The following is a 15,866-nucleotide window of genomic DNA, read 5'->3' as shown; positions in this document are numbered from 1 at the left end:
ATTTAAGACTGATTTCCCTCGTTTTCAATTACAATAATTTAAAATTTACAAGACGCTGGTTTCTTACTGAAAATATGAATAATTACAAATGAACTAGTTAATATCACAAAAATATAGATCATGAAATTTAGAAAATATGTAAGAATAAATGGAAAATAATATAAATTAAAAAACCAGAAAAGCTGTTATATTATTCTAGTTAAATATTATTGGGAAACAAAGTTACTTCCCCTATTGATATTACTGTTGTAAAACATTGTGCCTTTGAATGTAAAGATACAATTACTTACAGGGCGACAAAGTAAGACATCAACATGAATGTAAAATAGTACAGTATTTACAGCGCAAGTTAATAACTTAAATATTATAATAATATCATAATTATGTTAACTACCTTACAAAGCTTAACAACAAGTTTACTAAAAATTAGAAATACACAAAATTTCACCTGAAATTTACAATGAACTATGAGATTAAGTAATATCTTGTAACAATTAAATGAATCTTAGAGCTTCTTTAACCTTAACGTTATAAAAAGAAGAAACAATGATAGTACAAATATTAACTGATAAAGTTCAATAATAATTCTAATTCTTTTAAATAAAAAAAATCAAATGAGAGTATTTTGTATTCTCTCAAATAAATAATTATTGTTTTATTTCAAAAATTAAAAATATACATAAATACGAAACAGACAGCCCTGACCTGTTATGTTTGAAAGTATTCAATACTGATCAATTCTGTCAATTTGATCAAATTTAATAGCATCAGATTCTGAAAAGTACAGCTAATTCAATTGACGTCGCCACGACAATTCGCACATATAGAACAAGTACAAATCAAGAGCTGTTATATACGGATACATATTCTAGGAATAATGAGTCGTACGTTGAGCATTGGTCTAACAGTACATAGGATTAAGGCGAACGATATTCGTACGAGAACGGAAAGAGAGAAACCATTCGTCCCTTTATAGACCTGTTTCCGTTTAAAATTTTACATAACGAGATCCAAAGCTAGATCAAGTGGATAATTATCGCCAACTAGTCATTCTGAAAAATATTTTCTTCGTTCAATCGCTCTGTGAATTATTCGACTACATCCTTTTTATTGAATTTACAGTAACAGATAAATTTTTACAAAACAATTTCTTGTTCTTCATACGAGAAGTACAATAGTTCCGACATTTGGCATAAATTTTATTAAATAGTTCTCCATTTTTCCACTAAATTTTTTTCGCTTTCAAATGGCGAGTATCGTCCAATTTTCATTAATTTTTTATATCATATTAACATCGTTCAATTTCAAAACGTTCAATCTATCAGAAAAAGATAAAATAAAATTCGATGTAAATCGCCTGACGAACGAATTCCAGCATTTCTTGCTTCATATACACGTATGCTCTTGTGTTTCATTTTCTATTTTAGAATGCAGCCGATATTTCTCCATTACGGCACACGCCAGGCACAAGTATATCTCCTCCCCCTTGAATAAGCAATACTTTAAAAAGGCATATACAATTCGTAATTACAAATTTCAGCGAATTTAATCAACGTAAAGGTAAAGTACACAAAAAGATTCAAACTATAAATTCGTAATTAGAAACTCATAAAGACTAAATTAGAATAAATTAGATAGTCCACTAAATTGCCACCAGATAAATATATCCCCCATATTTTTATATCTTTTCACTTTCTCTTTCTTATAATTTAGAATGTACGTTTCGCGAACGTAATGACAATAAAACGACGAACAATAGCAAAGGTATAATATATGTTCAAGTAATTAAAAATTAACGCCGTTCATCGGTAAATACAATCACAATGATTTAATCGTAATAAATGATAATCGTATCGAGAAACAACGGTTCAATTGAATTTCGCTTTATCGTACGTGCATTTTTTTTAGTTTTTATAAATATCAGGTAAATAACGTAACAGCATTTCTTTTTAAATCCCACGCGATCTCGCGCAATGACGACCGCGTTTACAACATTCTTCTTTTTTGGTCCGATCGTAATAACCAGTCTCTCGTTTACTTTAGTTTTACTTATTTATTTCATTTTTGTTTCGATGGGACGAACACGACGAATCTGCTAAACGCGGTCGTGTTTTAACAAAATTCGATCCTCGATCCTACTATCACAGTCAAATCTCCCGTTTCTCGTATCCCATATTTTAACCGCAATTATAACAACACTTTGTTTGAACGTTTCTTCGCATTATTTTACATACACATAGAAGAACATGTGCAACGATATTGAAATATGTTCATAAGTGAATAGAATATTTCGCGAGCACTTTCGCATACCAAGAATCGTCTCGAAGGAGTCAAGTAAAATACAAGCAAACGGAAAAGATAAGAAAAGACAGAGAAACAAAGAAAATCACCCTTTCGTTATCATTCCGAATAAACGACCGGAAAAATTTTTTTTCGTAGGAACACCAGTGTGCGTGGGAAATGCAATGTCTCGTTTATTTTCTTTTTTTTTTTTTTTTCATTTTAACTGTTTTTGTCTAAAAGGAGCAGTATTCGATGTTCGATGACGAAATAGTGTGTATTCCGGACGATCAGAATACTGCAGCACAAGCTCGTCTGTTAAGAAACTTTTTCGTTCTTGGTATCTTTCCTGTAGCGATGCAATACATTATTCTTACTTTCGGTACGACAGAAATGCATAACCACTTTGTTAATTCTATAATGTAATTCTTTGCCAGTTGTATCGATTAAAAAGGTAGTGCCTCAACTATCTCAGATATACAATATCAACAAGTAATCGCGAAATATGCATTATTCTATGTATGCATGTATGTATATATATACACATATGTATGTATATGTATATGTATATATATGTATATATATATATAGCTTCTTTATAATATTTATATATATATATTCCATTTTTTTGTTCATTATACTCTTGTTGTATGTGGGGCATATATAAATACGTGACTAGTTTTCAAAAACGAAAATCCCTTCGCTCGCGTTGCGCATTCAAATATTTCTTTTTTTCTTCTACTTCATATTCATCAATTCATTTCGCATCATCTTGTCATACATATAATTGTCTAGCACACATTCGTACATGTATATCGTATATACGACGCTCCTAAAATTTTTTCTTTTTTATATTTACTTCGTTTGTTACAGCCTTTAAGCATCGTATTTAAATTCTGCAAGCGCGACTGAAAATTAAGAATCGAGTTACGCATGCTCTCCAATCTAAGTGTAGAAGGATCGTTACGATCGTTACGATCCCTGCGTTCGAAACATTTTCAGTGTATAATTTACTTTCTTTTTGTCTGTTTTGTTCTTTTACTTTAAATAACCTATTATCTTCGAAACCTGTCAAGTAAGTCTAGATAGTCTAACGATAATAATTGCCTATTAAGGACCGTCGAAGCGACACCGTTAATTAATTGATCGAATCGAGATCGTTTTCGCACGCCGATAATAAATCGACGCCGATTACGAAGACAACGACGTATTAATACGAGACGCTTCATACGCTAGCGAGGCGACGGGGACTCATATTATTTGGTTGCATTAAATTATTTAGCTTCGTCGGGGGCTAACTCGGAGCGTCTTCCGGTTCTAACATGCCACCGGATACGCTCGGCTCGGTTTCTCCATTTTGGCTCATCGACACGAACTGCTGCGACAACATCTGTAGACTCTGTCGTACCTAAAATAATGAATATTTATTATAGTTCTATTTTTTCATTAGATAATTACATGAATGGGTGCTATGGGGGAAGAACAAGATAGGTCAAAATTACAGAGAAGATAGATACATAGATAAATAGCCTTAGTAAATTTAATTCTAAAGCTAAATATGTGTTCTTCCCTACAATTCAGTTAAAAAAAAAATTCCCTTTAAAAATATTTTTGCCCATAATATTAATATTTTATCAAAATAATAGTGACAATCATTATAAAGTTAATGAAATTTCAAGCTATTTTACATAACAAGTATATACATGAAATAAAAGTTTCCTGTGTAAACCACTGTAAATTCCAGTATTTTAATTATATTCATAAAAATATATCGACAATCTGCTTATGGGGTAACCTCATCCATTTTTCTATAGTGAAGTAATCGTACCTTTACTATTTGATCAATGTTTGTATTAAGGTAATGCAAAAGTCGATCCTGAGTGAAACGTTCCGGCGAAACAAACGGATGGTTGAGATACGCCGTATGTAACCTGTCGATGCGAATCATCATCAAAGCCGCCGACATGTATAGAGCTGCTAGGACTACTATCAGTATGGTAATCACTGTGCTAGTTCTCAATCTATCCGTGAACAAGGATAAAACAGAGTTGGAGTTGTTGGACGTTGCTGGAAGTATCGGCACCGGTGATGGTTCCACCCTAAACAGATACAAAAATTAATTAGCAGGTAATTATTAAAAGACTTATGAGAATAATTAAACAATTTCTGATAGCTGCATCTTGATTAATAATTGTTTATGAGATGGAATATATTTAACATGATTCAGGTAGCAGTTTACTTAGAAAGATTTATGAAATTTAACAATAAAAAATAAAAAATAAACGTAATAAAAATAAGACTGTCATGGTTATATTAGTAAAATTTGAAACCAGGCTAAAAATGTATATGTAAGTTACAACTGATTCATACATACAATATATATGTATTCAGTCAAAAATTAGTATGTAGCTTATACATATAAACGGTGTTTTTTCCTTTCAGACATATAAATAGTTTTAAAGATGAGCCGACTAAACATTGTAGTTTATCAATATTGATTGATTAATGATTGTTGAAATACTTTGCGTTTGCATTTACGTTTGCAATAAATATCTTATGAATGCTATATACATTTTCAGATTCGTTTCAAGCTTTACCAATATACACATGATCGTGGTATCTTATTACGATGTTAACGCTACTTCAAACATTTCGTATTACACACATAATATATTCATAAAAAGTTTCTACAAGAATTCGCATACTTTCATGAGCTATTATATAAACGGCATTCTAACTGACTTGCGGACAAGAAGATGACAAGAATATTTCTAAAACACTTATTTACTTTGCAGGTGCTGGCAAACTAGGCCTGACAATTTTCAATGGGACAGCATCGGTGTCGGTGCAGATGGTCGGCGGTCTGGAATTCAGATCTGTCCCGCTTTCAGACATGCTGGAATCATCTTCCTCCGGATTCACCTCGGAATCATCGACAACCAACGCGTTTGGGGTGAGGAGCTTCTGTTCTGTGGTCAACGGTAGAATCGTTGGTGACGGTTGTGGCTCCAGCGCAGCGTCCCAAACCTGTTTCATCAACTTAAAGGTCGAGTCTCTGGATAGAAGAGAACAGAAGACGTGCCTCTCCTCTTCGGTGGCGATTGCCACAGCGTTTGGAATGATTCGTGCTGTCTTCTCTTTACTGATCTTCAACACGGAAACTGTAGGTATCAAAAGCTTCGTTACATAGCCGAACACGTTACTATAGAACGCGAAATAATTTGGTGTAATGTACAGGTGTCCTTGCAGCAAGATGTCGCCTACCAGCGCGCAACTGTAGTAGTTTAATACCCGTTCGTCCGCAGCAACCTAAATCGAATAGTAGATCGAAATTAGGTTTTTTATACATACTCCATCGAACGAGAAGAGTCAGGAAAGATAAACAAAACGTGATTATGGTGATACTCGAATGTCACTAGTTGGCAACAAATAGCTGCTGTCTCAGCATTTACGTTTTGTTTACCCTCACTGATTCGTCTCGTTGCAGTATATAGTTGCTGATAGATGTAGATCGATCGACAGGCGCGGAATTTCGAAATGGATTACCGATCTGGGTCAAGTTTTATATTGAGAGTAAGGCATGAAATGGTTACGCGCCGTACACTACGTCTCATAACTACAAAACCTTCCAAGAATTTCCAACTTTTATATCAAATAATACAATAGCATTTATATAATAAGCAACGAATATATTACGTCCGGAATCGTGTCGAGAAACAATTTATCAAGTTTTCTTAAAAGAAGACCAGAGTATGTTGATTGCAAAAGAAACTAAATAAAAACGTGTTTCTCATCGCCAATTATGAGTTTTGACCCAAATAGTTAATCCCAACCTCGTGTATTTTTCTCACGAGATTATCTCATTATAATTTATATAAAATAAATCTATTATTATTCGTTATTAATATGAAGTTTATGAAATAGAAATCATTTTATAATGACAATTGAACGTATCAAACATGAAAAACAGGTGGGATTTATCGCTATATTTATCATTAGTTTGATAATTTAAACGAAAATTTTTATTTCTTTTATATATTTAAAGAAAATTAAAGAATAAATTTATTATCGATAAAGCGATAAGATTTTAGTTGCGATCCAGGGAGATTATGCTTGTCGATTTATAGTAAACAACAAACCAAAGTAAACAACATCCACGTAAGATCGATAGATATAAAATAATATCGTAAATTTCATCGTTCAACGATGTTCTAGTTCAAGAAAGTAGCGTCGTGTATGTGAGACATCAATGAGAATGAGCGAAACTCTTATGAATTACCTGAGAGAAATGCCTGTGGAATTTCTTCTGTCTCGCGCTGCTGGTAGTCGTTGGCGACGATGTGGACGAAGATCTACTAACCTTCCCTGGAGTCTGCACAACACCACCAGCTGCCATTGATGGTGTACTTCTACTGAGCGGTTTGGAAAGATGACTGAAAAAAAAAGAGATAGAAATTTGTTAATTACAGAATAAATTAATTAATCTAACAAATCAATGTGGACACAATAAAGTAAATGTTTATAAATAGGAATAAACAGATCGTGATTATTCTCTGAAAGATACGATTAATCAGTTATGTTTGATCCCAATAAAAAACTGAACTGTCTACATCTTCAAATATGGTCAATAAAATATTTGACCAGAAAGATCTTCTAGATAGCGAAAAGTACAGTTTTGATGTAGTGTGATAAACAGATCAGTGATTTATGGTCGATATATTTGATTATTAACACGTGCAATGATAAATACACCTAAAGTTTGATACCGAAACATTAGAGTAGTAATTTATCTACTTTTTGTGTTTAAATTGGTAACTCGTGATTAAATTGAAGATTTTTATGTGTAATTTTATATTTTTGTATATAGTACTAAAGGAATAATATCTAAGTGGGACACTCTACTTCAGCGGTGTTACCTACATAGTGTACTCTACTTTAGATATTTTATATATTTTTGTACATTGTATGCAGTCTGTGCATTTTTGCAGCTTTAAATATAACGTAAGAGCTTAAAAATCTACAATCTGTTTCTATGATCTTTTTGCGTGCAACACAAAGATCGATGATGTAAAAGCATGTGTTTAATTATTGTTAATACATTATATTGATTATTACGCACTTAAGTTCTAAACACTACCGTGGAGCATTACAACTATAATCATAATTTAGCTTTCGAGCAACAATTATCTGTGTTTCAGTAATTTTCAATTATGTTAAAAGTCTTATAATATATAAATTCAAATTTAATATTTTTCATTGTTATCAAAAAGTTAAGAAATTTAAGATTTTTCACAGAAGTTTGTAGGTAAACTCCAATGCGTTCTAATCTTTTACTTCTACAAAAAAAATGGGAACTTTCTGGTATTTTTTGTCGATTAGTTTCTTTGTTTTCTTAAATAAAAATATATTGCATCGTAGAAAATGTAAATTTTTAAACGTCACGTCATTCGATATTGATGCGATATAAAATATTAAAAAACTTATTTACGTATATATATATATATATATATATATATATATATATAAAGACTCCTAAAAATGACAATATGAATTCACTGTATGATGTAATTCACAGAGAAAAACTGAAACTACAGAGAATTAGAAAAATTAATAAAGAATTTCCAAAGTATAAACTTTTCGTTGTAATAAAATCCTATTTTTTTAATATTTAGAATGTCTCTATTTTGTTCCATGAGTTTCACTTACCGCTTACATTCCCGCCTATAATTCTAGACCACCCTATTACGTATTATATACAACATGTCATAACAACATGCCAAAACTCAAATAGAATTAATGGAAATGAAAACTACATCACGTTCGAATCCACAAACTGAAACTTCTCATCTCGAGAATTAAAGAAACAAACTTTCTCAATGACGTCGATTCCTATCCAATTCGTCATCCATAGCGTCACCATGATCGATCGTTCTTATTTTAAATCATTATAATACTGCAGGTGTTACAACAGATACATATTTGTACAAATTCGACTAGAGAAGTGAAATTCGAATAGAGATTTGTCTTGCATTCCGCAAATTACAGGTATTTTGCTCTGGATATTTTACGTATTTTCGCATATTATGCGCATTTTGTACAATTTTATACACAGCGTCCTCCTAATTGTAGCACAACCAACAAGGGAATGACTCGTACGTGGAAAAAGAAATTTTAAACACAGACAAACATCTTTTCACACGACGCTTCATTTTTAAGAAGATTAAATTAGTGTAAGTAAACGATTAGCAAGAAATTATTCTACGTGCCAGAATAAGTAAAAAAGTTGGGTTTTCGAGAAAATAAGGTTTGAAACTGTTCTGTAAAGTATTAGCACACTATACATCTATTTGACGAATTTCCGAATTTTTTTACAAAATGAAACGTCACACGAAAAAAACCTTATTCTTAGACTTATTGTTATTATTATGTAAATTACTCACTCCTGCCCCGTCTGAAATTAGCCAAGTTCCGGTTAACAAATTTCTCAATTCGATTTCCTCGAATACAAGACCAACCAATTTTGTTCTATTCGCGCTATTACACTAATACCAATGCGTTTAACATTGCTTCGTCTAACACTGTTTGTGTCTTGCGGAAAAGAGCCGTATCCAGAGGGAAAAGAATTCCTTTCTTTTGCTCTAAGCGTGACAGTGTGAATAAGAATAATCCAGGCTGTGAAAACCTTAAGACTCTCAAATTTTGTTCTACATTTCTGATCTCTTTTTTCACGTAGAATCGTCCCTTGCCAATTGTACTATGATTTCTGAGACAGCTTGTACCTAAGTTCCCCATAGATGCGTGAACATTCACAACCGATTTGATCGTTATATGTGATTATTATATAGTCGCACCTTCTTTTTCGAATCTTCGGGCTCCAAATGTCATTGCTCCAGACGTCACATTCGTATATATTAGACTTGGAATTCGATCGAAAAACCATGGTGACAGATCTGACAGATAAACTGTATCTTAGAAAAAGAAAAAACCAAGACTCTGCAAATCTGTTAGCAACCGGAACGATCTTTCTCTTTGAAAGTGTTCCAGTTTATGCGATACACCATACGATTGACAATTCGATGAAACGATCTGTTAGCCACCTTCTACGGAACTGGCATTAATTCGTCAGCGCAACCGCTCCAAGGAATTATTTCGATCGTTAATTGCGTCCCGCTACCAGTTGGCTTAATGTAAATTAAGGTCGAGCGACGATCGAAGACGATCGGGGATGCGATACTGGTAATTGAATTCACTAGAGAATATTTTATGTCTTTCTAGCCGTTGCTATCCAGCGACCTTCATATCCGGCGATCGGTATTCCGTGTGAATAAGATTCCTTTCTTTATTCCAATACGACAAGGAAAAAAAATATTTTTGATAGAAGACCGTGAAGTAAAAGATCTTTTACAAACAGAGCTTATAACGACTCGAGGAAAGAACCGACGACACTACGACGATTGTGGATTTTTAAAATACCACTGGAACCACACGCAAACATTTTCCAACATTTGATTACACTTCTGTTTCTTCGCTGTTTATTTTATATTTCTCTTCTACTTATTTTTCGTGTCTTGTTCAGTCTTTGTTTGTTTCTTCTTGGCTTCTCCTTAGTTTCTTCTTTGTTCGCGTCATGGTGAACACAGGAAACAGTGTAAGAATTTGACCAACGATCACGGTCGCTGTGTATCGATCGTTTAGCAAACGTGTCGCGTATCGTACGGTATTAGACTTGCGAATGCAGGATATATCGTGGTGTTATCGAGCAGAAGCTTGATATTGATAATACGTGACGAAATATCTCTGGTTTTCTTCTTCGTACATAACTGTAGACTAAGAAAATTTCAGTGAGTTAAAGTTCATTTTTTAATGATAAACCACCGGATGTTTCTGAGGGATACTTCAAAGTAAATACAATTTTTTTGTCCTATCAATGACACGAAATGATATATAATAGTGGCGATAGGAATAGACAGACGTCTCTTAAAATATTTTTAAACGTGAAAATAACTCGTTGCTTATTAATAACTTGATGATCATCCGATGATACGTAATACTCCTCGCTGTTCGTCTTCGTTACCAACAAAATATAAGATATAGAATAATGGGATAAACAGATTGAAATTTAGCTAATATGACGGTGAACTTGTAGCTAATAAACGGCAAACTACCGATTCTTATGTAAATTCATAATTCATTTTAATAAACATAATTAAATCTGCTACAGTACTTCAATTTTTATCTTTGAAACACGTTATTGTTTTAACGAATAATTACATATATTAATAACGATTTTTTCAATTGCATTGGAATTTTATTTTATACGCTGTTTTAATATTCTACTTCAAATATTTTGTTACAGACGTTTTAGTGCTTTTTTGTTTTGTTTAAACTTCCTAAACATCAAAATCTTGTGTCTTTCATTATATAATTATTTATACGTAAATTGTTCGATAACCATTGTTTAAATTCTTCGTGATTTTATTGTTATAAAATGTATGAGTAGTAAGGTATAAGATATATGATATGAAATAGTAAAATAAATATTGTATAATATTATATATATGTATATAATATATATAATGTATGTAATAATATCGTATATATAATTATTTTTAGTTATTCGCCATGCAATAAGATCTTGTAAGATCTACAAGCACGTAAACAAGTGACGAGACGATAGAATATCGTTACTATAACAAACTTCAATGTACAGAGAAACTAAAAACAGAAAAGTAAATGAGACGTATAATGTTCTCTCTTTTTTACCTTTTTTGAATATTTTACTTTGACCTTCTTTTATATTGAACAATTTTACACTTAAATGCGCAGAAATGTCATTCATATATTCTTAACAAAGGAATTTGCAAATTTAATATTGTTTGTCTTTTCATTGTATTAATTTTGTATTATTATATCCATTTAAAACCAAGGGATAAATTAGATTTGCGAAAATGAAAAATAAGAAATAACATTTTTGTTTCTTTTTGTAGTAAGAAATATTTATACTTACAAATTTTAATACAAACTATGTGAGTCTATATATGAAATACTATAATTATTAAAGATTCTTAGTAAATATTTTTAGTTGACTAGCAAATACAACTGGTTGAATTCTAAAAGAATATTCAATCGATATCAGATTTTTTAATAAAAGTATTATATATAAATTTTAATAAAAGCCACTTAGTGGCTTATTAAAATATTTGCTCCATTAATATTTACTATTTTAACACATCTTGCATTAATATTTATTTCAATATACTTCTTATTTATATGTAATATCAATATTAATTTTCAATATTAATTTTGTATTGTCTTTCATCATAATTATATCTCTATAAAGCACTATTTCCTATAATATATTGTTTTATATGTATACATATGTACATATAATCTTACATACATATTGTTCATATGCCATTTTGAATTATAGATGAAAAATGATTATTATAAAAGCGCAAAAAAAATACTAAAAAGTACCATAAAGAATTGCGCTTAAAAGCAAACATTATCAAACACTATCAAACTAGACATTTTTTTTTTGTAAAAACGTAGAACGATTATAGCACCGATTTCATTTGAAATTGTTATCAAGCAGGTGTGACAGAAATAACGTATTGCTTTTCACACTTCGTTCTTATGTGAACAGGTGTCTCGATATCTCATGATACGTTATCTAGAGGAACTAACAATTCCTGGAAATCTACCTTAAGCCTAGAAGATCACGATAACAATTAGTTTCGTTTCATAGATAGATTTTTAGCTTTCTACTTCCGGCGTGGTACGAAATGTAGTACAAGTTGATTGTATTCAATGCATAACTGACAGGAGTATCAAAACTATCGTTGTTACTTATCCTAACGTGACTCATTTATGTACATGATTATGTACAATTGGCAGTGATTGTATGTAAAATACTTTTATTCTTTCAATCCAAAAAATTTCATTTTTTTAATTTTCATGAAATATATATATATTATTTTATAATTTAATTATTACATTTAATTGTTTTTGGGCAGTTAATTCTCTATAAAAATAAAAGATTTTAACACTCATAAAATAGTTTCAACTATCCAAAATTGACAGAAAATATATGTATACCATGTATCGTTCCCAATATTTGATTTGATCGATTACGAATTAGATAATTCAGTATACATAAAAATTTAATACCGTTTTTAGATTATATACTGTAAAGATTATCGCACTTTATATACGACAATAAATGTTATTCATACCGCGATCATATCGCATTAAATAAATATGAAGCACTAATTCATAGTCGATAAATTTTGATACGCATTTGCGGAAGTAGAATTAACTGTGTTTGACGACTTCCAGAAACGTTTCCAATAAACTAACTACACTTGGCCACGTTATGCAATAGCATATTACAAACCACGGTCCACAATTGGTCAGCTGGTATAATTGTCTTAACCCCATTCGTCAAGGCCAACCATTTGCCTTCGCATAAATGTGGGTTAAAAAGATTGAATGGAACACGTAGGAAGAAGATCGTATAAACTAACTAAAAATTATAAATTCAGGTTATAAATTTTTATTTTTTCTTTGTTTGATAATAATGAATCACTTGGATCGTTGGTGTATCTTTCCTGAAAATTGACGTGTGCGTAGAATATTTAAGCTTAAGATAAAGGGTTAACAAATTTTATAATTAGAAGATCAAAGGTCAGAGAAAGGAAGGAGTTTAACGCCTTTTTCGAAAAAGCATCCTACCAAGTCAAGAATTAATTGAATGGAAACACTCAATTGGCTCAATAGGTTATTCGATGAATGAAGAATCTAGGGTCGAATCCCCATCAATTTTAATCTCAATTAAAATATTCAGGTCGTTGGTTTATTTCTCCTCCATTCACGCTCTCACACAATCGAAAGAAACCAGAAAAAGGCAAGAATGAAAAAAATAATAATTTGTAAATATTCTCACAGGTATTTAATTTACGTGCAACGTAAGTCACATCTGACTATCTCCGTGAGATATTTCTTTTTATCACGAATGATTAGATGAACTTTCAAGATAACAAAATTGATCTCTTTATCCGTCATTTTTATTATGAGCTTTCAACTGTTCGATTTTTCAAACAGATGATTCATTTCATGTCTGATTGTTCCACGCAAAGATCAAGAATGAATTTTAACACTTTCACGGCGGGACAATTTGCGTTATTTGTTTCGTTATTGACGAGTACGCGATTTTTTTCGTGTAAAAGTTTCTTATCCTCCCATAAATTTACATTTTTTTATATATATATATATATATATATTTTGGCATATCTTTCTTCTTCACGACCTTAACAATCCGCAAATACCTGTTTTATTTTGCAATAATTTTTGTATGGTTTGGACATTATCATGATTTTTGATAGCTGTTGTGAAAGTGTTAAGATGTGAAGCTTAGCTACCTATATAACCTTGTCCTACCCTGTTATATGTGATGTGGATAGGAAAAACTGATTGGAGATCGAGGACTTACCTGTCGTTACATCTCAAGGCCGCGTGGCTCGGGCTCCTTGGTGGCTGCGAATTATTGGCAGCGGCTACTGTAAGCTGAGAGCCGCTAATCGACTGCTGGCCCGCTTGTTGCGCACCAGGAGCTACTTGAAGAGGCGTGCTGGGCGCGGATCGTGCTCCTATGGACCCCGCAGACCTGGAAAAATATAGATAAACCAATCAATGCTTCGTTCAGTCGGGAATTTTTACAAGCTGTTCCATTCAGTCACTGCGAAAAAGATCAATAGTCAATTGGCAGGGTATTAATTATTTAATTATTTATTAACATTTCTTCTTTTTTTATACATCCTTCCTTGACCTGACATATTTTTCACTAATTTCCTAAGAATGAATTTTTTAAATTATAATATCTTATTATCTTATATATGATATCTTATTATATAAGGATTAATTTATTAATTCGACGATTAAACTAATACTTTTAAATTCAAAATATATTCTTTCAAATAAAAAATCTAATAATATTAATATTTAATACTGTAACTACCTTTTAAGACAAATGTTATTAAAACTTACAAGCTATATTTGAGATACATTTAATTGCTTTCAAAAATATATACTTAAATTTCTAAGTGTAATAATTAAAGACGACTACAGACGATAGACTGACGTTCGTCGTCAATTGCATGTACTTTATTGTATTTCGCCTGCCACTGAACCTCAGAGTGCAAAGAGTTGAAAGTTCATCGGTCATTGACAACCTTCTGCAGTGATTTCATAACAAATTAATCTAACATTAACGCCGGCACAGATAACGTTTTTTCTCAATAATGTCATTTTGACCTCTAAACAATGATCGTATAGTAAGTTCTTCTTTCCCCTATTAATCGATTTTATATTTACGCCAAAGGTTGAGAAGTTGAAAGCGGCATTCTAGTCTTTCAACTGTATCCATAAAAATATGAGTTTACATAAATGTTTACAATCCAACGATGAGAAAAATAAATTTTTTTAAATGGAAGAATTAGAAGAAAGATTTTTTCTTACATTGCAAACATTCTCTCAACATACCTAGCTCTAGTGATCGGGCCAGAAGAGAAACAAAGCTCGATCAATGCGCGTGTTTCGAACTCCATTGTACAATCCTTCTTTTTCTACCGCTCAGCTACAGCGCAATTATTTCTGTAAGATGAATTCTTCAGGCTCGGGAATCCAGTATCGATATCGATTTTCTACTCTCCCAAAAATCGTAACGAACCGAGGTTCACCTGGATATATATCGAAGAGATTTTCATGAAGCGGCCAGTGATAACGTGCTGCACTTTTATTTTTTTTCTTTTTGACAACCGTGATACGAACCGGAACAGAGAAAGAAGGGAAAGATTGGAAAGCAAATTCGACGACCACGTTGTATTTTTTCCTTTCTCAAATGGATAACAATAGGTTGCGTGGCAAATTTTGAAGCGATAATGATACAACAATTGAGAAAAGACTTTGTACCAGATGTATCAATAAAATGACGAATGAACAAGAACCAAGATATTTTAAACAAAGTATTAATCGATGCACCGACCACGGTAACGAAGTGGAAGTTAAATTTAACGCAACTTTGAAGCAGGTGTTTCTACACCTGCGAATCAAAGAAATACAATAGTTTCTTATTTATTTGCTCAAAGATCCGGGATCAAAACAAGAACCGAAAGATGTTCAAAGTATTAATATTTCCGAAAGAAACTTCTTAATTTCTAAATCCTTCTAGATTCGAAATCAGCTAATAAGGAACGTCGGATAAAATATCATCGACCAGCGACGATAACAAACTTCTACAGCTACAGAAACGTTACTATCGATGTATTCAATATAATCCTCCGTGGAACCGATTGAACTCAGTAGAAACCACGCGGGTATCGATGTTTCTTAAAAATCACTCGAGCCGTTGATCGTAATCTTGCTCCCCAGGAGCTGAAGGCCAGTCGAGCAATGAAGAAGATACTCATATCTTCTAAGAAACGAATATTGTCCTATTTTTTAAATTCTCGACGAATTTCGTCCGTGAATCGAAAATTAAGCAACGACACGATCGCGGAAATTTGTCGACTCTTAGTTGTAGCTAATGA

General features: G+C 32.0%; 2 protein-coding genes across 4 annotated transcripts in view; both read right to left on the bottom strand.

Annotated features, from left to right (window-relative positions):
• Positions 1-15,866, bottom strand: part of Pus1 (Pseudouridine synthase 1) — a 188,986-nt gene that overhangs the window by 158,595 nt on the left and 14,525 nt on the right. The window lies entirely within an intron of this gene.
• The window catches only part of LOC139988183 (uncharacterized), a 75,275-nt gene continuing 62,413 nt past the window's right edge, over positions 3,005-15,866 (bottom strand). For all 3 annotated transcript variants that reach the window (XM_072005310.1, XM_072005295.1, XM_072005301.1), the window contains 5 exons: positions 13,772-13,945; positions 6,560-6,713; positions 5,069-5,589; positions 4,109-4,379; positions 3,005-3,688 (listed from right to left, as the gene is read on the bottom strand). In XM_072005310.1, coding sequence (XP_071861411.1) covers positions 3,575-3,688; positions 4,109-4,379; positions 5,069-5,589; positions 6,560-6,713; positions 13,772-13,945 — 1,234 coding nt within the window. In that variant the 3' untranslated portion in view covers positions 3,005-3,574. The remainder of the gene's footprint in view (positions 3,689-4,108; positions 4,380-5,068; positions 5,590-6,559; positions 6,714-13,771; positions 13,946-15,866) is intronic.

Source organism: Bombus fervidus, chromosome 1, assembly GCF_041682495.2.
Source record: "Bombus fervidus isolate BK054 chromosome 1, iyBomFerv1, whole genome shotgun sequence".
In the NCBI taxonomy this organism is placed as follows: Eukaryota; Metazoa; Arthropoda; class Insecta; order Hymenoptera; family Apidae; genus Bombus; species Bombus fervidus.
The sequence above is the reverse complement of the archived record's forward strand: the minus strand, read 5'-3'. Positions and strand labels throughout refer to the sequence as shown.